Source organism: Ochotona princeps, chromosome 16, assembly GCF_030435755.1.
Source record: "Ochotona princeps isolate mOchPri1 chromosome 16, mOchPri1.hap1, whole genome shotgun sequence".
Lineage (NCBI taxonomy): Eukaryota > Metazoa > Chordata > Mammalia > Lagomorpha > Ochotonidae > Ochotona > Ochotona princeps.
In genome coordinates this window covers 14,935,542-14,958,838 of record NC_080847.1, presented here as the reverse complement: position 1 = coordinate 14,958,838, position 23,297 = coordinate 14,935,542, and the positions used below count along the sequence as shown (strand labels likewise).

Here is a 23,297-nt window from a genome sequence, read left to right as displayed (position 1 = left end):
CTTCTCTCACCTCAGGTCCTCCTCTCCGAACAACACCAACCCATTTGGCTCCACATTCTGCTTTGGCCTTCAGCGTATGATCTTTGAGGTAAGCCCTGGAGGCCAAGATATTAACTGCTGAAAGACGGGGGGGATTTGTGGTCCTCACAGTGGCAGGCCAGCAACTGAGGGCAAATGAATCCTTCCCCAGCAGGCATTGGCTGTTGAGTATGGGGCCTCCCCTGTGTCCAGGAAGGGAGAACCACAGGACAAGTGAGATCCAGCACTGTCAGGTTGGGGGGATTTACTATGGCCAGGCATCTCTGGAGATCCCAGACTTGGGGGAAAAGTGGGCTGCCTCTGTTTTCTCTCTGGATGCTGTACCTTCAGCAGGCCCTTAACGGTCCCAGAAGGACTGGCCTGTAGTGAAAGAACAGGTAAGTCCCTGGGCAAAGCAGCCGCCGGGTGTGAGTGGGCCAGAAAGCCCAGCCCCTGTGTGCAGGTGGACTGCTCCCACCTCCTCTAAGCCCCGTGCCTGCATCCCCTAACCGTGCCTCTGACCCACTGCCCATTCTTATACCACCAGGTCATGCAGAACAACCACATTGCCTCAGTGACTCTGTACGGCCCCCCCAGGCCCGGTGCCCACCTGAGGACAGCCGAGCTCCCCTAAGGACATCACCCCTTGCCTCTCTGCCCTGAGGAAGGGTGCAGCGCTTCCTGCTCAACAGGCCTCCGTGTGCCACACCATGGGCTTCCTCAGACGCTTTGCCAGCTGCTGTGCCATTCGGAGGGGGCTCGGGCTGGGTGTGCCTCATAGGATGAGGATTCCAGACATGTCTCGGTCTGTCCTCAGCCTGCTGGTGCCAGCAGGGGACCCCAGCTGCAAAGAGCACAGACTGAGCTTCGATTCCTGCCCCAGGAGCTCCTGACTAGCACGCCAGGAGGCAGGATGTGTCCACGCCTGCCCCACACGTTGGGAAAACTCGGGGCTCTTTCTGTAGCTGAGGACACAGGGGCCCAGCATGAGGACAGGGTCCTGCCTCTGGCCCCACGTTGCCACATGATTGTAAAAGCAGGCAGGAGTGAGTGTCCATTGTCCTTGGTTGCCACATTTGCACTACATCCACTTTTGTTACTTGATGAGCTGGCTGTGGTCAGGCGGCCCACTGCCCTGCCCTTTTCCTTTCTTGCACGCTCTCCCTGCCAGGCTCAGTAGGCGCAGCCAAGCTGGTTGAAGTACAGCTTTCTGCCACTGAGGCCTGTGCCCAGGCCTGGCCCCCACGCCTTGGAGCCAGCTTTCAAGGCCCCTATGCCTCCGCTCTGCCCCAGCCCGGCTGCAGGGCTATGCATCTCCATCCTGCTTGCCTCTTTTATTTCATGCCAAAGTTTTAGCCAAAGACATCTTCCTTGTGTTGTGTTGCAGCATTCTGTACCGCCCTGTGGGCCGATTCCCTGCCCCAGTCGTGGGCACTGTCCCCTCATCATGGGTCTTGCTGATGGAAAGTAGCATAGTGCTTTAAGAATATTAACCTTTTGAAAAGAAATAAGAAATGTATAATTTTATCCCATTTTTAATATTTTGGTCTAGCAACTTGTGATACATAGATGACAATTTTGTGAGTTTTTCAAATGTGTGTACAGATTTTTGTAAATATGACTTTTGTAATTAACTCATGTACAGCCTCATCCTGTATAATTCAGTGAAGAAGGTGCAGGGGACCCGCCCCAGGCATCTGTCCAGTTTCTTGGCCCACAGCCAGCTCGTGTGGCGCTCCTGTGACTGGTGACTCCCCACATGGACTGTGGCCAGGACCATCCCCATCCTCCTGGAAAACTGGGAGCCTTCCTCACTCCTGCCCGCAGTCCCTCTCCAATAAAGCACTTGAGCCCTCAGCAGCGGCCTGCCGCGTGCTGTTGCTGCTGTGTTTGTACTAAAGTGAGTGGGGTGTTGGATTTTCTGTAGGAAAATGGGGACATTCATGCAGGGGGAGGAGGGAAGTTCCCTGGGACAGGTGACAACTTCTTGTAAGAGGCCAAGGTACAGGGGGAGTGGGTGGAGGGGGGAGGCGAACTAAGCTGCAACCATTCAGCTATCCCTGTGACTCCAGAGCTTAGCCCTAGAAACACAGGCCTGAAAGACCTAGTTGGGGCAGGACACCTGCTGGGTCACCTCACTGTCCTATGGGGACTAGTCTCAGAGGAAGGAGACCTGTGGGCCAAGCCAAAGAGGGCACAGGACTCCAGGAGCCCCTGCCATTCCTTCCAGAATACAAGGAGAGCCAGAAACTCCACGGCTGTGGGACCTGTGGGCACAAGATGGACTGCCACCCCCTCTGTCCTAGTGACAGCAGCAAGTCGCCATCAAACCACTCCTAGACCTACGCCTTTCAGCCTAATCTGAAGTCCATTCTGTGGGGCCCACAGAGACAGATGCCCATCTATGAAGGAAGCACAAAAATCATCTTCACGGGAAATCCCTCCCCGCGCCATTCTGGGTCTGAGAGGGCCTGATGCCATGACCTGTAGTTAAGAGTCTCCCCATTGGAATGGGCCTGAAGCAAGAGGCTGTGGATGCGCGCAGGCGGGCCCGGACGGCCCCTGCAGCAGTTGCCACATGAGCCAGATGTCAGCAGCAGAGAGCCCGTGCACCACAACCAGCTCCCGGTAAAAGCAGGGATCGAAGGTGCGGAGATGGGGTGCCGCTGACGGTGGGGGGATGCCGAAGGTGCGGAAAGCAGGGTGAGGCTCCGGGGTGAGCCGGAGGCGCTGCAGACACATGCCCAGGAAGACGTCATCAATGGGGAACAGCTCGACCTGCGCACAGGCGCCAGCCAGACGACGCAAAGTGGCCCCGGAAAGCACAAAGCCACCACCACCTGCATAGGCCGGATAAGCAGCCAGGCCGTACACAGCCTCGGGGATGTAGTACTTGCTGGCCCGCGCGCGGATGGGCCGTGCCTGCACAATCACGTCCCCCGCCAGCAGGTCCTGCTGGGGATCCCGCGTGGCCAGGAACTCCAGCAGGTTCCCCACGTGTACAAACACATCGGCATCGCCCTTGAAAACAAAGCGCACGTCGGGGCAGAAGGCTGAGGCCCAAGACAGAAAGTGGATCTCCTTGAGTGTTAGATTGAAAAACGTGTCATCGAAGGCCCACAGCAGGATGTCCGCAAACGCCTGGCTCTCGGCGCGGAGCAGGGCATGCCAGTGCATCTGCGTGCCAGTCCCCTCGGTGCCCCTGGGCATGCCCAGCAAGAACACACGGCGCACGAGCGCCCCCCGCACGCTGCCCTCCGAGCCCCACGTCTGGCGCACGGCCTGACGCCGCTCGAAGTCAGCTGCCACGGACTTGACGGCGATGAGCAGGTCGGGTGGGCGCCCCCCGGGAGCACCCTCTGCCCTGCACTTATGCGGCTGGTTAATGAGCAGCGGAAAGCGCCGCTGGTCCTTGGCACGCAAGTAGCTGTCAAAATCAAAAGGTCCTGTGGGCGTGGGTGGCGCCGGCGTGTCCCCCTCATAAGCCGGAGGGGCTGCATCTGTGTCCCGCACCTGGAAGGCACGGGACCCCGGGGTAATCCTCCAAGTTGCCGCCCGCCCTCTTGCCTGCGGGGCGCTCGTCCTCGCAGTCAAGGCCGTGCTGTCGTGCTGAGCATAGAGCAGGAGGCCCAGCGCGGCGCCCAGGAGCAGTGTGAGCGACGCGTCCCGGGGGAGGCGCAGCCTCCTCCTCATGTCCGCACGGCCACCGCCCGCCCTCAGCAGAGTCCAGGGTCACGGTCTAGAGCGCCAGCTGGAGGGTCACGTGGCACGGCCCCAGCCCCGCCCTCCAAGAGCTGGAGAGGAGAGGGCGGGAGGCCACGCCCCGGGGGTCTCCAGCTATCAGCCGTTCATTCCACAAGCTCGGGTCGACGTCCTCCTCCCAGCTCTAAGGACCCGCACCGGGATGGGCAGCCTGAAGGGACAAGAAGTTTCTCCTTGTGGCCAACTCCCACCAGCTCAGCTCCGGCCCTGCACGGGGTCCCAAGGCCGGGCAAAGAAACAGGGCTTCTGAAACTGAAAATCCCTTCCACCTTCTCCACGCCCCCCTCCCCTGAGTCGGCTCCTGGGATCTCAACACTCACGCTCGGCCCCCCGGGGCCTCCGGGGCTCAGTGCAGGGTCCCAAGAGCAGCCATGAACAGGGGCCTGAGCCAAATGCAGCGTTGGCAGGAAGGGGGGGCCACGTGATCCTCCAGCTGTGTGCACCCGGACATCTGCCGCTCAGCCCCGCCCCGGCGCCGTATCCAAGGGAAGGGGGGACGAGAGGGAGGCTGGTGTTGCTGCCCCGCTGGCTGGGCACCCCGCCCTGCTCTCCGGAGGGGCTGGCACATGGGCTAATCCTGAGCTACCAAGCCGCTAGCTCCCAAATCCCTAGGGAGGGACGCTGATCCGAGCTATCAGCCCGGCCTGGATGCCTCTCCTCCCCCAGGCGCTGTCCCGGGAGACCACAGGGACACCGGAGTTGACCCGTCCTCACAGCAAGGCTGCGCCCGGATGCAGATGCAGACAATGCTGCCCAGGGAAGTTCTTCGACTGACCCAGGACCACCCGAGGATGACTAAAGCACTGCCCCATGCCAGCTAGAAATGAGGGCGAGGTGCTCTGCCCTCTTGCTGGAGACTGGACTGCAGCAACTTCCCAGGCAAGCTCCTGAGCCTGCCTCCCCAGGAACTAACAGCTAGCTCAGGCCTGCCAAGTGTGCCATCCCCCATCCCAGCACCCCCTCCACCTCCTGCAGGTGGAAATAAACGCGCCTGCACAGCTCGGGGCCAGACTGGACTGGGAGCAGCGGCAGGGCTTGGCCAGGCTGCCCGAGTGGACCAAGGAGCAGGCGGTTTAGTCAAGGTCTCAGGCGGGCAGAGGATGGGCACCCTGGAGACACACAGCCAAGTCTGATCCTAGCTCTGCTGCCAGCTCATCCTGGAACGCTGGGGTCTGTGGGCCAGAACCCAGAACCAACCCCAGCACCAACACCCTGCCTCTGAGAATGGGCGGCCTGGACCAGCAGGGCTGCTCCCAGGCACCACCCTCCAGTGACACCTTTCCACCCAAATTCTCCCTTGAAAAGCAAACTCCCTCCAGAGCCTCGCACTCCCACAGTCATCCAACCCTCCCATCCCTTTGACCCAGCCCGACAACTCGGGCTTCACACTGCCCCCACCTGGCAATCTCTTGGTAATGCAGCGGAAGCCCCTCAGGCTGCCTGTCTGGGGAAAGCAGAGGAAGATGGCCCCTGGTACCCATACTCGAGACGTGGGTGAAGCTCCTGGCTTTGGCCTCACTCAGCCCTCACTGGAGAGTATGGAAGATCTCTCCCCACATCTCTCTATAATTCTTTCAAAAATTTTTTTTTAATTTCCTAGTTTTCCTCCTTCTCTGGGCTGGTCCCTTTCTAAAAGTATTTAAGGGGCCAGTGCAGTGGCTCAATCCTCTACCTGCAAGTGCCAGCACCCCATTTGGATCCAGGTTTGTGTGCTGGCTGCTCCACTTCCCACCCACCTTCCTGTTTATGGCCTGGGAAAGGAGCAAAGGATGGCCCAAGTCCTGGGGCCCCTGCACCTATCTAGGAGACCTGGAAGAAGCTCTTGGCTCCTGCTCAGCTCAGCTCCAGCTGTTGCAACCATGTAAGGAGTGAATCAGCAGATGAGATATGCCTGTCTCTCCTCTCTGCAATCTGCCTCCCTAATAATTAGAAAAAAATAGAAATGCATATTTAAGATGTAAAAAGAAACAGAAATCTCCCTCTGCCACCCACTGGTTCATTCCCTAAATGCCCACAACAGGCTGAAACTAGAAACCTGCTGTTCAATTTGAGTCTCCCACCTGGTAGCCAGTACCCAACTACCTCAGCTCCCCTGGGCCACCTCCCAGGGCCTGCATAAGCTGGATTGTGGCACAGTGGGTTTAGCTACCACCTGTTACACCACATCTCCCATGAGCACCAGTGTGAGTCCCAGCTACTCCACTTTCAACCCAGCTCCCTGCTAATGTGCCTGGGAAAGCAGCAGAGGATGGCTCAACTGCTTGGGCCCTTGCACCCATGTGGGAGACCCAGATGGAATTCTAGACTCCTGGCTTCTACCTGGCCCAGTTTAGACTATCATGGTCAATTTGGGAGTGAACAATGGGTGGAAGATCTTGCTCTGCCTTTCTGTCACTTTGCCTTTCAAATAAAAACGTCTTTACAAAATGAAGAAGAAACTAGAATTAGGAGTTGGGACTCAAGGCCAGGAATGCCTGTGGGGCAGGGGAATCCTAACTGCTGAGCCATGACTGGTCCTTTTCTAGACAGGATCCCGTGGGCCACCCACCCACATTCCCCGGGGCTCCAGTCTCTAGCCATGACCCCTTCTCTGCACTCAGCCCTCACACTCCTGTAGGAACATCACACCTGACAGATGCACCCCACCAGCCAGCGGGGGCAGAGTTCAAGTCCTCTTGCTCCCCATGGCTCCTCCAGGGCCAGCAGGCCTACTCCTCTTTCGCCACCATTGCTCCCACTGTCCTGCATCCAGGTCCTCACCTCCCCCAAGACCCAGCCTGAGACACCTGTGCCCAGCACCACCACCACCCTGTTACTCCTCCATCCATCTTCCAAGGGGCCTGATACCCCCAGCCTGGGTCAGGCTGCCTCCTGGGGGTTCCCAGAAGCCCTTGGGTTGTTCACATCAGAAAGGGGAAGAGTTACACTTTATTACCATCACTTAACAATCAGAGTCCCACACAAAGTGCAGGCTGCCTACTCCTTGTTTGCCATGGTAACCGCAACACCAGTAACTGTTGTCAGAGGAAAGCCCCTCTTTGGGGTGGGAGGGGTGAGCCAAGCAGCACAGCCCTCCCCACAGCTGTCTATCATGGTGGCAGGTGGCCGGGTTGGAGTTCCAGTGATCTGGGCTCCTGGCAACAGCAGTCAGTCCTGGCTCGGCTGGCAGGAAGGCACAGTGTGATTTCAGGGGCCACTGGCTGGACTGCGGGGCAATGGCAGCAGAAGGGACTTGAGCATCATCCAGGCGGGCTCCACATTGGGCCAAGCACCTGGCAAACCAAGGCATCCTCCTGGGTAGGCCTGGGCCTAGGCCAGGCTGCCCTGGGGCTCCGCCAGTCCCAGCAAGTCCTCAGCCAGGCTGGTGAGCTCATTCTCCTCGAGCGCCTCTACAAGGCGCTGCAGCGTGGCGCGGCGGCCCTCAGCCTGCACAAAGCGCCGCAACAGCTGGAAGGCCTGTTCATACAACCCTTCACGCTCATACTCGTAGGCCAGGGAGTCCAGCGCCGGGTCCCGCAGCGCCCGGCAGCTGCGCTGCAGCGAGCGCCCCACCTTGCGCCATTTGAGGCCCACTGAACGGGCGAATGTCTGCTGGTCCTGCAGGCTCAGCGGCCGGTTCACTGCGGAGAGCGAGCGTGGGGAAAGCCGGGTGAGTGCAGAGACCCTGGAGCTGGCATCCCTTTCCCATAAGCACCCATCCCTTGCCAATCTCCAAGGAGCGAGCCTGGAGATACTGCCTCTGCGCGTGCGCCTCACCTATGGGCTGCCCCTGGAAGAGAAAAGTCTGGACAGGTGGCGGCAGCAGCGGCAGCTTCTCTTCCGATGGAGAAGTGACCAGAGGCTGTGTGGGAGCCAGCGCAAGCTTCACATCACCCGCTTGACCCTCCGAGCTGCATGTCAGATTCCGGACTGCATCCTCCAGCTCCGCTAGCTCCTCATCCGGGAGCCGGTCGGGCTAGGGGAGGGAGTGCGCCATCAGACTTGGTGGCCTGGGGACAGAGCCCCTCATCCTCGCACCCCCCGCTGGCCTGACTCCGGCCCAGTCGCACCTTCTGAGCCAAGATACAGCTCAAACAGCGCTCTTCATCCGTCAGCCATGCGTCCAGCACCTCGGCGCCTGCACGCAGCTCCAGCTGCAAGCGCAGGGAGGGTTGGGCCAGCGCCACAGCCAGGCTTTTCTGCAGAGCGGCGCGCAGCGCCCCCTCGCGGTAGGCGCGCAGGAAGCTGCCGCACGGTTGGCGCCCACAGAACCGCAACTGCGCGATCAGCTGTGGGTCGCTGCGGTGGATCTTGAGCACTTGCAGCACTTCTGGGCTCCCGCCGCTCTCTGCAGGAGGCGGGCAGTAAGGCACCAGGTGGAGGGGAGGAGCCCCGGTGGGAGAGAGGGGACAGCTGGGATGCAGGAGGTACCCCCAGAGTACCCAGATGGGAACCACAACTGAGATGCACACAGCAACAGCCAAGACCTATCACAGAGGGCACGCCAGGGCAGAGCAGGTGTCATGCAGCCCCCAGAACGGAGGGACAGGGCCACATGGACAAGACCGTTGCCCAGGGCAGCTAAGCGGCGTGGGTACGGGATGGGGAACCAGCTTCAGCTCTTCAGCCTCCACCCACTGACCAGAAGAGGCGCTCGTGGCCCCCTGGCCAGGGTCAGATCCCCCAACCAACTTCAGCCTCCTCTGGCCTCTGCTTTGAGGAGGGAAAGAGGGCCTTGACATGGTAGGTACTTGGGAGGGGTCTTGGGCAAGGAGCCCTGCAGTGAGAGGAAAAAGAGGAGAGAAAGAGGCATGATTAGCACAAAGGAACGAGCGCAGCAGTGTGGGCGGACATCAAGCAGGATGTTAGTGCAGACAAACGGCGCACACTTAGGCCTTCACTCAGATACACAGGCCAGAAACGAGACAGAGCCTGGGTGGCAGCTAGCCAGCACCCCCACCCCACCCCCACTCCCATCATCCAAACAGTTCCCTAAACAGGACAAGGCCAAGTCCACCAGGGGGAGGCAGGTGGGCCGCCCTCTTCCTCTCTGGGCCTGTACACCCACGCACCTGCCAAGGCAGTTCTCAGAGCCCTGTACAGCGTCACCTTGCACTGGGGCTGGGCGTAGACATCCGACAGCACCACTTTGTCCAGCGAAGACTCCACAAACAGGTAGGCACTGCCCACCCAATCCTCAGGCCCATCTGGCCTGGCTGCCATCTCGCCTCCTGGAGAGGCAGACAGGAGTCCAGGTCACCTCCAGCCCAGCTCTCCTATCCCACGAGGTCCAGCTTCCCCCTGCACAGCAGCCCTCCTCACCATACAGAGGCAGCCGGATCCTTTGAGGCAACGAGTTCGCCATCTCCCAGGCTTAGCACAGAGTCCTGTACACCCAGCCCAGCAGGGCTCAGCCCTATAACAGGGACTATTCCTACACTGCCACTGCAGACAAAGCACTTGGGGCCCCAATGGCCCAAGACAAAGCTGCTGTCACTCCACAGGCCGCTGTGGCTCTTACCACAATGGACAGGAGGCACAGCAAGCCAAAGCCATAGCTGGCCCCCAGTTCACACTGCATCTGCGAGTGGCACTCCCAAGGGTACTGCTCCCCAGCACCCTTCCTTCCCTTCCCTCCCGCCTCTCACTGAGCGCAGGATGGACCAATTATAATCCACCACTAATTTCTTCCACCTGCCTTGGGGCAGAACTAGAGCGAAGAGGTGTGTTTCTTTTGCTACAACTGAGAGAATCCTTGCAGAGAACGAAACTGACCCAGAAGGAAGGGGAGCCAGCCCCTTCCCTGCCACTCCACACCCTTGCTCCTTGGACTTGGCAGTCATGTGACCTAAATCATCCCTTTGACATAAACCTCTTGTATTATCAACACAACCTGTCCCCTTCCAGCTCCCTAATGTCCCATCCATCTTCTGTTACAAGCCTAGCCCTGAGTGGGGGAGGAAGAGAGGCAAAAAGCCCAGCCAGCCTTCAGCTCCACATCCCCAACTCGTGACTGTCCCATTTCTTCCTCTTCGTTTCTGAGACACACTAGCAAAGACTCCCCTTCCCCAATCGCTCCTTTGCACACACAGGGTTACACACAGTGGGCCAAGAGAGGTCCTCAACTCCAGCTTGGACAGACAGCCCCATCTGGCAGCTTTTACATTGGGAACAGGGAACCTGGGCTAGGGTGCTAAGAGGACCCAAAGACCCCTGGCCTGGGACATTCAGAGCAGAGTGTGAACCTCAGATCTACCCCCCAGATCCTATTGTGAGTACCAAACCCGGGATGGTCACTGGCCAAGACACCCTACTGCCCCGGCCTCACCCAGACTCCGGTCAGCACCTGGAGCCCAACCCTGGGTCTAAGCCTAGGGGGAACCTCACCTCTCTTGTAAAACATATGAACACCTTCTCTATTTACTGAAAAATAACCATCCGAAAATTATCAGGAAGTTATCAGTGTGTTTCTCTAAGCAGGATTGGAGATGGATGGGAGGATGGGAGGCAGGGGCGGAGCGTCAGAGCTGGGAAAGAGGGTGTGCTGTCCCACCGCACCAGCACTGCACAGGGGCTGAAGGCCGTGGCCCTGACTTCTCCCCATCCCCTTGGGAACTCCCTCCTCCACGTCCTTCCACAGAAAGGCCCGGGTCGGGAAGCCCCGCTCCCCACCCACGCGAGTCCTCCCCCCTTCGGGGCGGGGCTGACAACGGTTCCTAGCTGGGAAGGCAGAAGGACCGCTTGGTGGGTGGGCAGGTGGGAGGACGGGACCCTGCGGACATCTCCCTCACTCCCTGCAATGCACTCATCACCAAGAGCTCCCACCAGCACCTGGCAGGCCCCAAGCAGCTGCACCTGCTGCAGCGTGTGTCCACAGCGGCCTGCGGGCTAACCCACCTGGCAGCCTCCCTTCCCGCCGCCAGGTGCGCAAGTCCACCCCTTGCAACTCGCCTCCCGAGCGTCCCAGGCCCTGCTCCGGCTCCGCTTGCCCCTGACGTTCACCCCACACCCTGACCCTGGAACCCCGCAAGGGGTCTCAGCACACAGAACTGCTCTAAACCAAGCATACCCTCGCGCAACCAGTGCGCCCACCCCTCCAAAACCCTCAACTGGGACAAGAAGAAAGTCCGGGGAGGTCCAGTTCCGCACCCTTCCCCACCGCCCACGGACACTGCTGCCCAGCCAGACCCGAGGCAGAGGGCAGGAAGTATGGCCAGGGTTCCCCCCTCTCTGCGCCCGAGCGAGCCCACCCAGCCTCCGCACTCACCCGGCCGCCACGGCGGGGCTCGACTTCCCGCGCCCGCCAGGTTCCGCAACACTCGGCTCCACTCGCGCGGCTTCCGGGTGTGCGCCGAGGCGCCGGGGCGGTGCCACCGGCCGGGCCGCCCCGTCCGCCCGCGGGGCCCGCCCCACCCCAGGCCGCCCTCCCCGCCCCCCGCCGCTCCTTCCCGCCCCTCGGCCCTCCCGGGCCAGTCTTGGGGCAAAGCCCACCTGGTCCGCTGAGCAAGTAAGACGCCGGCGCCCGCGTCGGCAGCCAGAACCTCCCGGGAGAGGAGACTGCAAGAATTGGGGGGAGGCGGGCCCGAGAGTACCCCCCTCTCTGGGACGCGACTTGATGATCGGATGGATCTCCGCTACACCAGGTACTAAGGAACCCCAGATCTCCTGAAGCCCCAGAGTGCACGTGGCACAGATTACAGGAGAGACGATAGTGTGATGGAGGCCAATCCCTGGGAAACAGAAACGGGCAGAGGGCGTGGCAACAAATCTTCGAGCACCGCCTTGAGCGCCAGCGCCCCAGCTCTCGGGGTCTGTCCCAGGAAGTGCCCTGACACCTCCCCAGAGAGGCGAGGCCAGAAACCAGTCTCCCCTTCCTTAGCAGTTCCAACTGTGGCACCCCTAACACCCCCGTCTCCGGATTGGCTCCCGGTCCCTGACAAGGAAAAAGTTCCGCCTTATTAACCCTGTAGTCTCTCTCTGGTAATCTGAGCGGGGGGGGGGGGGGGTGGACTTGGGGTTTTTCAACTGGGACCCTGTGGTGTCACCCCCCCAGCCTGATGAAATCCAAGTTCCTGGGTCACACCCCTCTGGGCGAGCCTGACTTAGGAGAGGAGGCCGTGGAGTTGGTACTGTGACCAGGAGTCGGGTGGGGTTTTTCTGATGCCCTTGGACATCGTCCCACCCTGGTGTGTTAACAGTCCAAGACAGGAAAGGGGACAGTGGTCCTTGGTGGGCCACAACAGGGCAGGGTGCCCTCTGACCTGGAGGGGGTAAGTCTGGAGCCAGGCCCCTGGAAATGCCCTCCAAGTTCCCACATGGGTACTAGTTCTTGTTTCTTCTGTTTATTATTTTTGTTGTTGTTCTATTTTTCTGTTATTATTTTTGTTTTGTTGTTGTATTCTTCTAACACAGCCTAAAATTCGGATTTGTTCAACAAATCAGAAAGCAAAGGAGAACTGGCTTTTAGGCATTCAGAGCCCAACTACCTGAGCCGTGAGCCTGCGCCATAGACAGGGCCCCAGGCGTGGTTCCAAGCTGCGTCCCAGTCCCACCGCTGTTGGAATTCTTCATCCCGCAGCAGCCCCACGGGGTCACAGGCTCTTCCACCCAGGCTCCAGTGTTCCATCACAACTGTGAGCTTTCCCAGGCCCACGCAGGCCCACGCCGCCAGCACCTCAGGGTGAGCCATGGCCAGACCTGGAGAAGAGCTGCCGCAGGAAGTCTTGGCTCTCGTCTTCCGCCACCTGTCCCTGAAGGACCGTGCTGCCGCTGCCCAGGTCTGCAGAGCCTGGGCCGAGGCTGTCACCTGCAGCTCCATATGGCACCACATGAACATCAGGTGAGCTGGGTCCTCCACCACCCCCACGAGTTTTCCCTGGGGAGTGTGGGGCACAAAAGGTTCAGGAATAGCCCTATGAAAACACAGATGATTGCTGTGGATCAAGCCTTCTACACATGAGCTCATCTTCTCCTTAAAACCTTGTGTGCTATGGAGGTAGTATCAGTGCGCCCATTGAGTGGATAGTAATGTAAAGTCATGGGGCATTCACGGTCTCCCCAGGGGGATAGGCCCAGTCAGGATGGGAACCCAGGAGTCTACAGGCCACGCCCACCCAGAGATGGCTGAGAAAGCCAGTTTCTAAAACATCCTTGGCGCTCCCTGCTAAGATTTCAACCTGCATTTCTTCCCCCACCCCAACCCACTGCCCCATCTTGGGGACTGCCACCAACTCTTTGACACCCCCCCAAGCTGCGACGGTGAGATAGAAGGCACGCTGCTCCCTTCTCTGTTCTCCTGCCTCGACCACGTTCGCCATCTCCAGCTGGGGTTTGAGCTGTCCAGTGAGCAGAGCCGGGCCGCCGCCACTGAGCTGCTGACGGTGCTGGCGAGCGGGGCCTGCAGGCTTCGAAGCCTGCGCCTGGAGTGTCACGGCCAGAAGCGCCTCTTCGACGCCGGCCGCGACGTGCTGAGTGCAGTGCAGGTTGTCTGCGGGGCCGCCCACGAGCTGCGCCACCTCGACCTGCGGAGCCTGCCCTTCACCCTGGACGACGGGCTGGTGCTGCAGGTGGCCCGTGGCTGTCCCAGACTCCACAGCCTGTTCTTAGACAACCACACATTGGTGGGCAGCGTGGGACCCCAATCGGTGCTAGAGCTGCTGGACGCCTGTCCGCACCTGTGCGCCCTTGGGCTACACCTTGCCAGTCTGTCACGCACCGCCCTGGAAATGCTGGCCGCTCCGGATCGAGCACCTTTCAGGCTCCTCGCTGTGCGGTGTGCCTGCCCAGAGGATGCCCGTGCGTCCCCACTGCCGGATGAAGTCTGGGCTGCCGTGCGCCAGCGCAACCCTGGGCTGACAGTGGAGCTGGAGCTGGAGCCCTCGCTGCCGGTAGAAAGCGTGATGCGCATCCTGCAGCCCACTGTGCCAGTGGCTGCGCTACGTCTCAACCTCTCAGGCGACTCCGTGGGTCCGGTACGCTTTGCAGCGCGCCACTACGCGGACACCCTGCGCCAGCTTGAGGTGCGAGCCGCTGCCTCCGCCACACTGAACGCAGCACTAGAGGAGCTGGCCGCGTGCTGTGTGGGCCTGCGCGATGTGCACTGCTTCTGCGTGGTGAGCCCCTCGGTGCTGAACGCCTTCCGCACTCACTGCCCGCACCTGCACAGCTACACCCTCAAGCTACAGCGCGAGCCGCATCCTTGGCGACCCACACTTGTGGCATGATGGGGCCTCCCCGGCACCCACAGACGTGAGACTTTGGAGACTGGGGATATCCAGAAGTGCCCCACCCCCTCAATCGCTAACCTTATCCCTCTGGAATTGGGGGCCTGTCCCAGGCGAGTCCGCTTGGTGCTCGCAACCTGGGTCGTCCTAGGCTCCCCTACCCCATCATTTCTCGCCTCTGCCAACTCTGCGGCCCAGGTGTGGGGGCAGGGAAGGCACAGGCACGGGTCGAGTGTGAAATAAACAATCCATCAGTATCTCAGCATCCCGTGAAAGGCAGGACGAGGAACATGCATGCAAGCCGTGCAGAGGCGAGGCGCTGGCTGGAAGGCTGCTGGGTCAGCCGAGACACTGCATGCCTCTCCCAGACAAGAGGGGCTGCGTTCCCCATACCCCACCATACAGATGCGATAAGTCCTCCAGTGGGTGACACTGTGCCCACGCACGTTTTCTAGGACCCCCCAGCCCACCCTAAGCTGCACAAAGGCAACCTCTCCCAAGGCACCAAGCGGTGTAGGGTGCGGGGAGGGAGAGTGGAGGAGATGCGGGGAGCATACAGGAAACGTGAAGTGGGAGACTTGAACACAGGTCTCCTCTGCGGGCCCCACATGTGCGATCCCGCAGCCTCTGGGTTGCCAGTACCCCGGCCGCTGTCCGAGCCCCGCCCCGCGGGTTCGCACGTGGGCCCCCGCCTGACCCGGCGCCTGGGGGCGGAGTAGGGCGGGGCGGGCGGCAAACGCAGCACTTTCCCTGGCATTGAGCAGCCCGCAGCGGCCGGCCCCAGCGCTGAGCCGGGCGGACACTGCGCCATGCAGGAAGCGCCCGCCACTCTGCCTACGGAGCCAGGCCCCAGCCCCGTGCCTGCCTTTCTTGGCAAGTTATGGGCGCTGGTGGGCGACCCAGGCACCGACCACCTGATCCGCTGGAGCCCGGTGAGGGCTGGGGCCCCTCGATCTCCCCCTCCCCACACCTCCGCTCAGGTCTGTCCTGGGGTCCCTCCATGTCAGTGAACACCCAAGCCAACCCAGCCCCCCCTGCACCTGGGACTGGGCTGTAGAGACCCCTGCCCCCCATTTTGCGATGCAGGAGGGGATGTGAGAGATTTGGGGGCTTTCCCTTGGAGTTGAGGAGGGGTTAAGGCTCTTGGAGATCATTTCTTTTTCTGCCCACCCAATTGGGAAGCAAGGCCCAGGAGAAGGGCAGGGCTGCTTCTGGCTTCACATAGGGGGACCGTGAGACTTGGTCAGAGCAGGAATGGAAGCCTGGTCCACTGTTACCCCTCCCTTTGAACTGAATGGAGGCTGGGTGAGGTTAGGGGGGGGACTCGCTGGGGTCCATCAGGGCTGGTTCTGGCCTGGCTCCATGCTCAACCGGGTGAGCAAATGTGCGCAGCGGGCCAGACCTGGCGGGGGTGGGCGCCGCTCAGCGGGTTTCCTCTCCAACCCATACGGTGGGCGGGGGTGGGGGCCTGCTCGGTAGAGCGGGACCAGTTTTCTCGTAAGCGACCAGAGCCGCTTCGCCAAGGAAGTGCTGCCCCAGTATTTCAAGCATAGCAACATGGCAAGCTTCGTGCGCCAACTCAACATGTGTAAGTGCCAGGGGAAGGGGGTGTGGCGGGTCGCCGGAGATGGACAGAGGCCTGACTCACGCCCTCCCACCATGCGCCCCACTGGCAGATGGTTTTCGCAAGGTGGTGAGCATCGAGCAGGGCGGCCTGCTCCGACCCGAGCGTGACCATGTCGAGTTCCAGCACCCAAGTTTTGTGCGTGGCCGCGAGCAGCTCCTGGAGCGTGTCCGACGCAAGGTGGGGACAGTTAGTGGCAGACGGCGGCGTAGGTCACATCCCCAAGTCGCGACAGGTGGGATGGGGGCCGTCCGCCTTTCACAACGTTGGTGCCTCTGCCCGCAGGTGCCCGCGCTGCGCTGCGATGAGGGCCGTTGGCGCCCTGAGGACCTGAACCGGCTGCTAGGCGAGGTGCAGGCTTTGCGGGCAGTGCAAGAGAGCACGGAGGCGCGGCTGCGGGAACTCAGGCAGTGCGCAGAGCACAGAGACAGGGTGGGGGTGGGGGGTCCTTGGTGGGAGGATCCTGGCCACCAGGGAGTTCTGGATAGCCCTTCCCCCCTCATTGTCTTGGGTCTTGGTGTCTCCAAATGAGCCAAGCCATGAATTATCGCCTGGTTGGTCCCAATCTGGCCATTTGGGGGGAGGGGGCTTGGAGGGATTGACTTGGCAAACTTGCAGAGTTCACCGCACCCTGCCATCCCCATCCCCCAGGCAGAACGAGATCTTGTGGCGGGAGGTGGTGACGCTGCGACAGAGCCAGGGGCAGCAGCACCGAGTCATTGGCAAGGTGCTCCTCTTTCCAGCCCCTCCCACCCGCACCCTTCTGCCTGGCTTAGCCCTCTCCCTGCTTGCTGGGGTAGAGGCCCTGGGGGCAAGACACAAATTAACTCTTTGCTTTCTCTTCAGCTGATCCAGTGCCTCTTTGGGCCCCTGCAGGCTGCACCCAGCAACCCAGGAGCCAAGAGGAAGCTGTGAGTGAGGCTGTTGGGATGCTGGAGACACCTGCCCCTTCCAGAACCCATCCCCTACCCCCTGCAGACACCCCCAGTCAGGGTGTCTGCTCTTCCTGCTGGCACCATCCCCCCACACCACACACACACACACACACACACACACACACACACACGCCCAGAAGGCTTCCCCAGCCCACCCAGGATTTGCCTCTAGCTCCACCACCAAGGTCCCCACTCCTAGATGCCCACTGTGGTGTCTCTCAACTCTTACCCCAGCAGCCCCCTGCTCTCCCCTCAAACCAGGCTAGCAGCAGGAGGCCTGGGGGTGAGACAGTCCATACTGGGCTCCCTTCCTCCCTGCCCCCTCTGCCCCCAAGGGGCCCCCTTCCCTGGGGGGAGCCCCTTCCACCTCCAGCATGTGACCGATGCCCTGGCAACAGGCCTCAGCTGTGCTGACTGTGCTGCTGGGGCCTGAGGGAGGGAGGGAGGGAAGTGCAGGCAGAGGGGGTGGCAGCTGACCCTGCCCCCTGGCCTGGACCCATCCCCCGCACAGGTCCCTGATGCTGGATGAAGCGAGTGCATGCCCACCACCTGCTAAGTTCAGCCCCTGCCCCCTTGCAGGTGCCCTCCTACAAGATCCCTACTTCATCCAGTCGGTAGGCTGCCTTCTCCCTCCTGCCCCCCACCCCTACCTCAGGCACAGCAGGGGATGGAGACCCTGCTCCTACCCCCAATCCCCTCAAAGGAAAAGAAGATGAGGGGCACAATTCTCCCCCTAACCCCAGCTCAGAGTTGCTTGTCTCAAACAGCTTCCCTTGGACATGGTCCCCATGGGCTTGTGGCCAGCTTCTGGCTCTCCCTGTGATTAGAGGTCAAGGGCTGGGTCTAGCCTTCTTTTTTCAGCCCCTCCCAGAGAGCACCTTGGGCCTCAGCCCACACAGGGCCAGGGGCCCCATCATCTCTGATATCCCAGAAGATGTACCATCCCCTCAAGGACCCAGGCTGTCACCCTCCAGTAGTGGCGGGAGGTAAGGGCCACAGGGACCACTGCCATGTCCCAGAGGGGGCCTGAAGGATGGGGCTGTGGCAGCCCAGGTGGCTGTAGCGGCGGGGGCGAGGGGAGAGGTCAGTGTCAGGGTCTGGTTGAAGCTTTTCTCCGGTACAGGGAGAAGGGCCTGGCACTGCTCAAAGAAGAGCCAGCCAGTCCAGGGGGGGATGGCGAGGCCAGGCTGGCCCTGGCCCCAAACCAGTGTGACTTCTGCGTGACAGCCCCCCCACCGCTGCCCGTGGCTGTGGTACAGGCCATCCTGGAAGGGAAAGGGAGCTTCAGCCCAGAGGGGCCCAGGAGTGCCCAACAGCCTGAACCAAGGGGTCCCAGGGAGGTACCAGACAGGTGAGCAGAGCCCTTTCTTGGCGCCAAGCCTCGGGGGCAGGCCACTTGGGCAGGTGGGTTGGCACTACATTGGGCAGACATGATTTCTCGGCTGTGTTCACCCTTTTGTGGCTGAGGGGGAGACAGGGCAATGGGATCTCAAATACTGACCAACTCACTTCCTCCACGTGTGCTCCATGGAACACCAGCACCCAAGTTCATTCTCAGGCAGGTTCCTCAGCCCCACCTCGGTGGGACACAGAAACCTGTATTGCAATGAGTCCACTGAAATAACTGTAAAATACACGCAAGTCTAAGAACCCTGGGCGTTGACATGCCTGCACAGGGGGCAGACGTCGCCCATGCCTCCAGTCCCCTAACCCAAACCTCCTGGCCCAGGCAGGCAGCAGAGGCACTCTCAGTGCCCCCTTAATGCGGGAAAGGCACCCCACCATTGTCCCAAACATGTGAGAATTTCGTTCCTGATGCTTGTAGACTCCTCAGGGACCTAATGTGGGCTGGCCACTGCAGGCCAACAGCAGTTCTCTGTGCACAGGGGGCCTCTGAGCCTGGAAAGGGGTGACCGGAGCCCAGAAAGTCTGCTCCCTCCACTGCTGCTTAGGTCCCCTCCCGAAGGCGTGGAGCCTGGAGCGCCCCTGGATGTGAGTACCCCCAGGGTAGGGCAGGGGCCTGAGACACCCCCTCTGTGAGCGTCCAGCCTGCTGTCCAGTTTGGGGAAGAGAGCCTCTGACGTGGAGCTCTCCCCTCAGGTGCTGGGCCCCAGCCTGCAAGGCAGGGAATGGACCCTGATGGACTTGGACATGGAGCTGTCCTTGGTAAGATGAAGGTGGGGGCAGGCATGGGGCTGGAGGTAGCATCTCACCCTTGTGTGCCTGGCTGGTAAGCCCAACCCAAGTCTGCAGGAGGGTGCCCCAGCTCCCCACCCTGACTGCTTTCTGGGGTTCTGTCCCCTAGATGCAGCCCTTGGGTCCAGAGAGGGACGAAACTGAGCTGGCCGTCAAGGCACTAAGTTCTCCTGGCCCAGGTAATGCGGTGATGACCCAGGATCCCGGAGGAGGCCATGGCTGACCGAGTTATTACTCTGATGGGCTGGGGAGGGACATTATTTTGCAGGGAGATTCCCCCAGCAGCCTCCCTCCCCACCCCCTATCCTCTCACTACTGCGCAAGTGAGATGGGCAGATTAGGAATGTTCCACAGCAGCAGGCATGGCCACTGGCCACCCTCCTCACTGCCACTGCTGAACGCAGCCCTGTTTTTCCTAGGGAAAGAGGCCCCTCTGGGGGCCCCACTCCTGCTGGACGTCCAGACGGCCCTGGGAGGCCCAGCTCTCAGCTTGCCTGGAGCTCTAACCCTTTACAGCAGCCCCGAGGGCAGGACCTCCTACCTGGGCCCAGGGGCCAGTCCCTCCACGTGAGCAAGTGTCCATCAGCTGGGCTGGCTAAGCGCCCAGTCCACAGCCCAGCACCACTCTTGGCTGTATGGCGCCATCTAGAGGCAGCAGGGGATGGCGAGCGAAGCCCCCCCTGCCGTGGCGGCCTCTCTCCAGCACCCTAAGTCCCACACATAAACTGCATTTTTTTCTGTGTTTCTGCTCTTTTTTTCTCTCTCCGTAGAGTCCTGGGGAGGAAGGGTAGGGTGGGGCGGGGCGGAGGGAGGGATGTGAGGTCTTTCCTTCCTAAAAGCATTCAGGGCCTCAGGCTTCATAAGTCTCTAGAAGGTGGGGGTGCTGGGGAACGGTGGGCGCGGGGTGGACCCTCCTGCTTAGGGCCCACATCCAGGGCTCCCCTGGGGCCACAGCCAGCTCAGAGACACACCCAGCTCGGCGACCCGGCTCACCGTGACCACAAGTAGCTCATCCCCTTCTCTAAGCCTGGCTTCTACAGAGAGGGTGAGGCAAGAATACAAGGAAAGCGCCTGGCAATTGGCAAACCCAGAGTGGGCGCGGGACGCGTGGGGTGCGGGCCCACCTACCCTCTCCCCAGCTCATCTTCCCGGAGTCTGCGTGAGTCCACAACGGACGTGCTCCCAGGACAGCCTGGTGTCCCCATGTGGAACGGACAGAGGTGAGGGTGAGGGAACACCCCCCCTTCCCAGCAGCCCTGGCCGCCCCACCCCCACCCCGCCCGGCCCTTTCTGCACCGTCATCTCCCGCCGGCCCCACCGAGGCCCAACCCGGGAGTGGAGCCACCCAAACGGGCCGGATCCAGAGCTCCCGCTCCTCCCGGCGGCCAGGGGAGGGAAGGGAAGCAGATTGGGCTGAAGCAGCCTCACCACCTGCAGCTGAGCTCCAAGGAGGTCTGTGAGCCGCGCCCGCAAAAATGCAGGACGCGGGACTGGGGGGCCAAGGAGGTGAAGTGCAGCCTGGAGCGCGCACATGCGCAAAGGCATCCTCTGATTCCCACGACCCTGGCTGCCTAGCGAGAAAACGGCAGGTGCAGCGAGGCTGCGGGGGGGGGGGGGGGGGGGGAGAGGGGGCTGTCAGTAAGCCGGCTGCTCGCCTGGCTGCCCAGCGCCTGGGCAAACATCTGGCCTGTGACCCCTTGCTGAAGGATTGATCAGGACAGGAGCTCCTTGTCAATGTCGGGTCTGTGAGAGCAGCCAGGGTCTCAGGGAACACAGGAGGAGGAACCAGGTTGGGATCCTGGGCAACATCTGGGTCTTGGAGAATGAAGGGAAGTGCTCAACAGGCTTGCAGAACAGAATGAGCAAAGGCTCAGAGGTGCTGGAGGAACACAGTGAATTCTGCCAGTGCCGGCTCCAAATGGCAAAGGGAAATAAGCAAGAGCTTAGCTGTCCAGGGCAGAGCAGCCAGACCAGCAGGCCTAGAGCAGCCAGACCAGGCAGCTGGGCACCTCGGGGGTAGACAGCTAACTACATTACAGTTCAGGCTGGAGCTGTGTATTCCAGTCCTCAACACAGTCTCTGAGCCTGTGTGGTCAGCTGTAAGATGTGACAGGAAGGCCTAGGGGTCGCCAAGGTCACCGTGCTGTACAGGTGGGGGGATTGGAGGGGGAGGCACTGGGGGAGAAGGGACAGTTACAGACAAGATCATGATGCTCTGGGCCGCAGGCAGGGGGTGCCAGAGGCTCCCTGCCATGGAGGGCAGCCTTTATCACAGACATGGTGGGAAGGGAACAGTGGGCACCTCCACAGGGAAGCAGGCACAGGAGGCCTGGGGGTGTGACAGGAGCCAGAGTGTGACACCAGGGGATACCGAGGCAGGCCTGGGAGGCAGGATGAGGATAGGACTTGATCCTCTCTCCTGAGGACACCCAGCCTCTGGAAGCCAGGTAATGGGCTGAACCTCCTGGCCTTTCAGGGCTAGGGACCTTACCAGCTGAGCCAAGCCACCGGAGCACATTGGCAATAAATGGAAAAAGTGTCCATGCAGTCATTTGTAGTGAACCACCCCCTGCTTGGTAGACATGCTCAAAACCAGGAGTTTGTGGAGAAAATGCTGGGCCTTCAGCAAGCAGTTGGGGCTCGCCTTCTTGCACCCAGCCTGGGGCGCTTCAGGATCCAGGAGGGCATAGCTGGGAGTCATGTCCAGGCAGCAGGAGACAGCCAAGTCTCAGGGGATGTCAGATGCTGGCCAGAGGAAGGACTCAGGTCGCTCTGCCCAGATGTCAAGGAACTAGGGTGGGCTGGGAAACCAAGCCATGGCTGCAACATGGCGGGTGGAGGTGGCGGTGGTGAGGGTAGCAGGGTAGAGCCTGTCCCAGATGGACTTGGGTGAGAACAGGGAGGGCACTGCTTTCTGGGCGCCAAGGGGCAGACGGGAAGGGAAGAGTGTGGAGATGTGGAGCCGTGGGCCCCAGGTACTGCCGCAGGGGACAAGCTAGATTAGGGAGGAAGGAGGCTAGGGAAACTGACTGGAGGGGCACCGACTGCCAGTGGAGTGCGAGGCAGCATCGTGGTCAGTGCTGGGTTTGTTTTGTCCTAGGTGGCGGGCGCCCACAGCTGACGTGAGGGGGAGGAGCCTGCGAAGGAGTCAGGACAGCTGCAGCCGCGGTGGCAAACAGGGCAAGTTCCCGGCAGGGCCGTCTGGCTAGATCGCATCTTCAAGTATTTACTGGGGTTCTGGGCAGAAGGTCAGGGGCAGAGCAGCCCCAGCCCGCACGGCTTGTTTCCTTCCTGCAGCCCCCTACCATGGGTAACGCGCAGGAACGACCCTCCCAGACCATCGACCGGGAGCGCAAACGCCTAGTGGAGACACTGCAGGCAGACTCGGGGCTGCTGCTGGATGCGCTGCTGGCTCGGGGCGTGCTCACCGGACCCGAGTATGAGGCGCTGGATGCCCTGCCTGACGCTGAGCGCCGCATGCGTCGCCTGCTGCTGGTGGTGCAGAGCAAAGGCGAGGCCGCCTGCCTGGAGCTGCTGCGCTGTGCCCAGCAAACCACGCGCGCGCCCGACCCGGCCTGGGACTGGCAGCACGTGGGCCCGGGTGAGCGTGCCGGGGGTGCCCCCCCCAGGGAGCGGGCATAGTGCTGGGTGCAGGCCGCTGGGAGGGCGGAGCTGGTATTTCCCCCCATAGGTCTGAGCTGAGGTCCTGGGGAGAATTCCCAAGGGCCCTGAAACCCTCCCCTTCCCACCCCAGGCTACAGGGACCGCAGCTACGATCCCCCATGCCCAGGCCACTGGACGCCTGAGGCCCCTGGGTCTGGCACCCTATGCCCAGGGCTGCCCACAGCTTCGGTGGACCACGATGAGGCTGGGGGTCCTGAGGGATCTGAGGCTGCGCAGTCCGGGACCCCAGAGGAGCCAGAAGTGGAAGGGGCTGAACAGGATCTGGAACCAGAACCAGAACCGGAGCCTGAGCCAGAACTGCAACCCGAGCCAGAACCAGAACCGGAACCTGAGCCAGAGCCAGAGTCCGACTTCCAGGAGACAGAGGAGTCCGAAGGTGCAACCAAGCAAAGCCTGGGAGGGAAGGGAAGGAGGGTGGGCATGGCCAGGGAGGAGGAGTGGGAGCCCCGCCTTACTGACCACCTTCCTCTTCCTGTATAGATTCCTGAAGGCCAGAGCTTTGAGCCACCATTCCCTGCTGTAGCCCACGCTGTGGGAGAGCCTGGGATTCGTGGAGTGCTACTGGGCAGGCTGGCTTACTAAGCTGCCAGTGAATAAACCCCAGAGCCGGCCTCGGCCTGGGTTCTCTCCATGGTTGTGCTGCCTGACCACAAACTGAGGGTGGCAGTGGTGGGGTACACACCTGAGTCATCTCCCAAAACACATGCCCTCCCAGCCCATTTCACAGCTCCTTTCTGCTCTCCATAACCCCAGCCACACCCTGGGAGGCTCCAGAGCTGCGTTCCTAGCAGGGCCCTGGGTCCTTCTCCATGTCTCTCAGCAGGTGAGCATGATGTGCCCCCCATCCCACCCCAGCCCCTGCAATTCTATGGAAGC

General features: G+C 61.2%; 6 protein-coding genes across 12 annotated transcripts in view; 4 read left to right on the top strand and 2 right to left on the bottom strand.

The window, feature by feature from the left end:
• PHAF1 (phagosome assembly factor 1) overlaps positions 1-1,875 on the top strand; it is a 29,087-nt gene extending 27,212 nt beyond the window's left edge. Inside the window, exons 16-17 of the mRNA XM_004583925.2 lie at positions 16-88; positions 566-1,875. Coding sequence (XP_004583982.1) covers positions 16-88; positions 566-652 — 160 coding nt within the window. The 3' untranslated portion in view covers positions 653-1,875. The remainder of the gene's footprint in view (positions 1-15; positions 89-565) is intronic.
• Positions 1,876-2,266: 391 nt separating this feature from the next.
• On the bottom strand, positions 2,267-4,437 carry B3GNT9 (UDP-GlcNAc:betaGal beta-1,3-N-acetylglucosaminyltransferase 9). The gene is made up of 2 exons (XM_058675073.1): positions 4,101-4,437; positions 2,267-3,931 (listed from the first exon to the last, which is right to left on the bottom strand). The coding sequence occupies exon 2, from the start codon at positions 3,709-3,711 to the stop codon at positions 2,509-2,511; it is 1,203 nt and encodes a 400-aa protein (XP_058531056.1). The 5' UTR covers positions 3,712-3,931; positions 4,101-4,437; the 3' UTR covers positions 2,267-2,508.
• A 2,252-nt stretch (positions 4,438-6,689) lies between these two features.
• TRADD (TNFRSF1A associated via death domain) lies at positions 6,690-11,321 on the bottom strand. 2 transcript variants are annotated; one of them, XM_058675076.1, is made up of 5 exons: positions 11,251-11,321; positions 8,832-8,990; positions 7,830-8,107; positions 7,537-7,735; positions 6,690-7,400 (listed from the first exon to the last, which is right to left on the bottom strand). In XM_058675076.1, the coding sequence occupies exons 2-5, from the start codon at positions 8,980-8,982 to the stop codon at positions 7,090-7,092; spliced, it is 939 nt and encodes a 312-aa protein (XP_058531059.1). In that variant the 5' UTR covers positions 8,983-8,990; positions 11,251-11,321; the 3' UTR covers positions 6,690-7,089. The 2 variants fall into 2 exon arrangements, with proteins under 2 accessions (XP_058531059.1, XP_004583984.2); XM_004583927.2 differs by lacking the exon at positions 11,251-11,321 and adding an exon at positions 11,027-11,138.
• FBXL8 (F-box and leucine rich repeat protein 8) lies at positions 11,165-14,077 on the top strand. Its single transcript, XM_004583928.2, has 3 exons — positions 11,165-11,266; positions 12,172-12,598; positions 13,010-14,077. Exons 2-3 carry the CDS (start codon positions 12,447-12,449, stop codon positions 13,980-13,982), a joined length of 1,125 nt encoding a protein of 374 aa, XP_004583985.2. The 5' UTR covers positions 11,165-11,266; positions 12,172-12,446; the 3' UTR covers positions 13,983-14,077.
• A 556-nt stretch (positions 14,078-14,633) lies between these two features.
• HSF4 (heat shock transcription factor 4) lies at positions 14,634-19,480 on the top strand. Of its 5 annotated transcripts, none has more exons than XM_004583929.3 (13): positions 14,634-14,914; positions 15,462-15,570; positions 15,659-15,786; positions 15,892-16,016; positions 16,258-16,333; positions 16,453-16,517; positions 17,053-17,155; positions 17,403-17,527; positions 17,665-17,892; positions 18,428-18,533; positions 18,642-18,707; positions 18,847-18,916; positions 19,157-19,480. In XM_004583929.3, the coding sequence occupies exons 1-13, from the start codon at positions 14,792-14,794 to the stop codon at positions 19,306-19,308; spliced, it is 1,476 nt and encodes a 491-aa protein (XP_004583986.1). In that variant the 5' UTR covers positions 14,634-14,791; the 3' UTR covers positions 19,309-19,480. The 5 variants fall into 5 exon arrangements, with proteins under 5 accessions (XP_004583986.1, XP_004583987.1, XP_058531053.1 ...); XM_004583930.3 differs by having other exon boundaries at positions 17,389-17,527; positions 17,769-17,892; XM_058675070.1 differs by lacking the exon at positions 17,665-17,892.
• Positions 19,481-21,826: 2,346 nt separating this feature from the next.
• Positions 21,827-23,046, top strand: NOL3 (nucleolar protein 3). 2 transcript variants are annotated; one of them, XM_004584159.2, is made up of 3 exons: positions 21,827-22,328; positions 22,492-22,797; positions 22,902-23,046. In XM_004584159.2, exons 1-3 carry the CDS (start codon positions 22,044-22,046, stop codon positions 23,001-23,003), a joined length of 693 nt encoding a protein of 230 aa, XP_004584216.2. In that variant the 5' UTR covers positions 21,827-22,043; the 3' UTR covers positions 23,004-23,046. The 2 variants fall into 2 exon arrangements, with proteins under 2 accessions (XP_004584216.2, XP_058531060.1); XM_058675077.1 differs by having other exon boundaries at positions 21,854-22,338; positions 22,902-23,038.
• The last annotated feature ends 251 nt before the right edge of the window (positions 23,047-23,297 follow it).

Coding starts and splice junctions, on each gene's coding strand:
- HSF4 (XM_004583929.3), top strand. CDS start 14,792: ATGCAGGAAGCGCCCGCCACTCTGCCTACGGAGCCAGGCCCCAGCCCC. Junction 14,915..15,461: donor ACCTGATCCGCTGGAGCCCG/GTGAGGGCTGGG, acceptor CCTGCTCGGTAG/AGCGGGACCAGTTTTCTCGT. Junction 16,518..17,052: donor CCAGGAGCCAAGAGGAAGCT/GTGAGTGAGGCT, acceptor TCCCCCGCACAG/GTCCCTGATGCTGGATGAAG.
- B3GNT9 (XM_058675073.1), bottom strand. CDS start 3,711: ATGAGGAGGAGGCTGCGCCTCCCCCGGGACGCGTCGCTCACACTGCTC.
- TRADD (XM_058675076.1), bottom strand. CDS start 8,982: ATGGCAGCCAGGCCAGATGGGCCTGAGGATTGGGTGGGCAGTGCCTAC. Junction 8,108..8,831: donor TCTGAGAACTGCCTTGGCAG/GTGCGTGGGTGT, acceptor CGCCTCCTGCAG/AGAGCGGCGGGAGCCCAGAA. Junction 7,736..7,829: donor GCTGTATCTTGGCTCAGAAG/GTGCGACTGGGC, acceptor TCCCTCCCCTAG/CCCGACCGGCTCCCGGATGA.
- NOL3 (XM_004584159.2), top strand. CDS start 22,044: ATGGGTAACGCGCAGGAACGACCCTCCCAGACCATCGACCGGGAGCGC. Junction 22,329..22,491: donor CGGCCTGGGACTGGCAGCAC/GTGGGCCCGGGT, acceptor TTCCCACCCCAG/GCTACAGGGACCGCAGCTAC. Junction 22,798..22,901: donor GGAGACAGAGGAGTCCGAAG/GTGCAACCAAGC, acceptor CTTCCTGTATAG/ATTCCTGAAGGCCAGAGCTT.
- FBXL8 (XM_004583928.2), top strand. CDS start 12,447: ATGGCCAGACCTGGAGAAGAGCTGCCGCAGGAAGTCTTGGCTCTCGTC. Junction 12,599..13,009: donor TGGCACCACATGAACATCAG/GTGAGCTGGGTC, acceptor CACCCCCCCAAG/CTGCGACGGTGAGATAGAAG.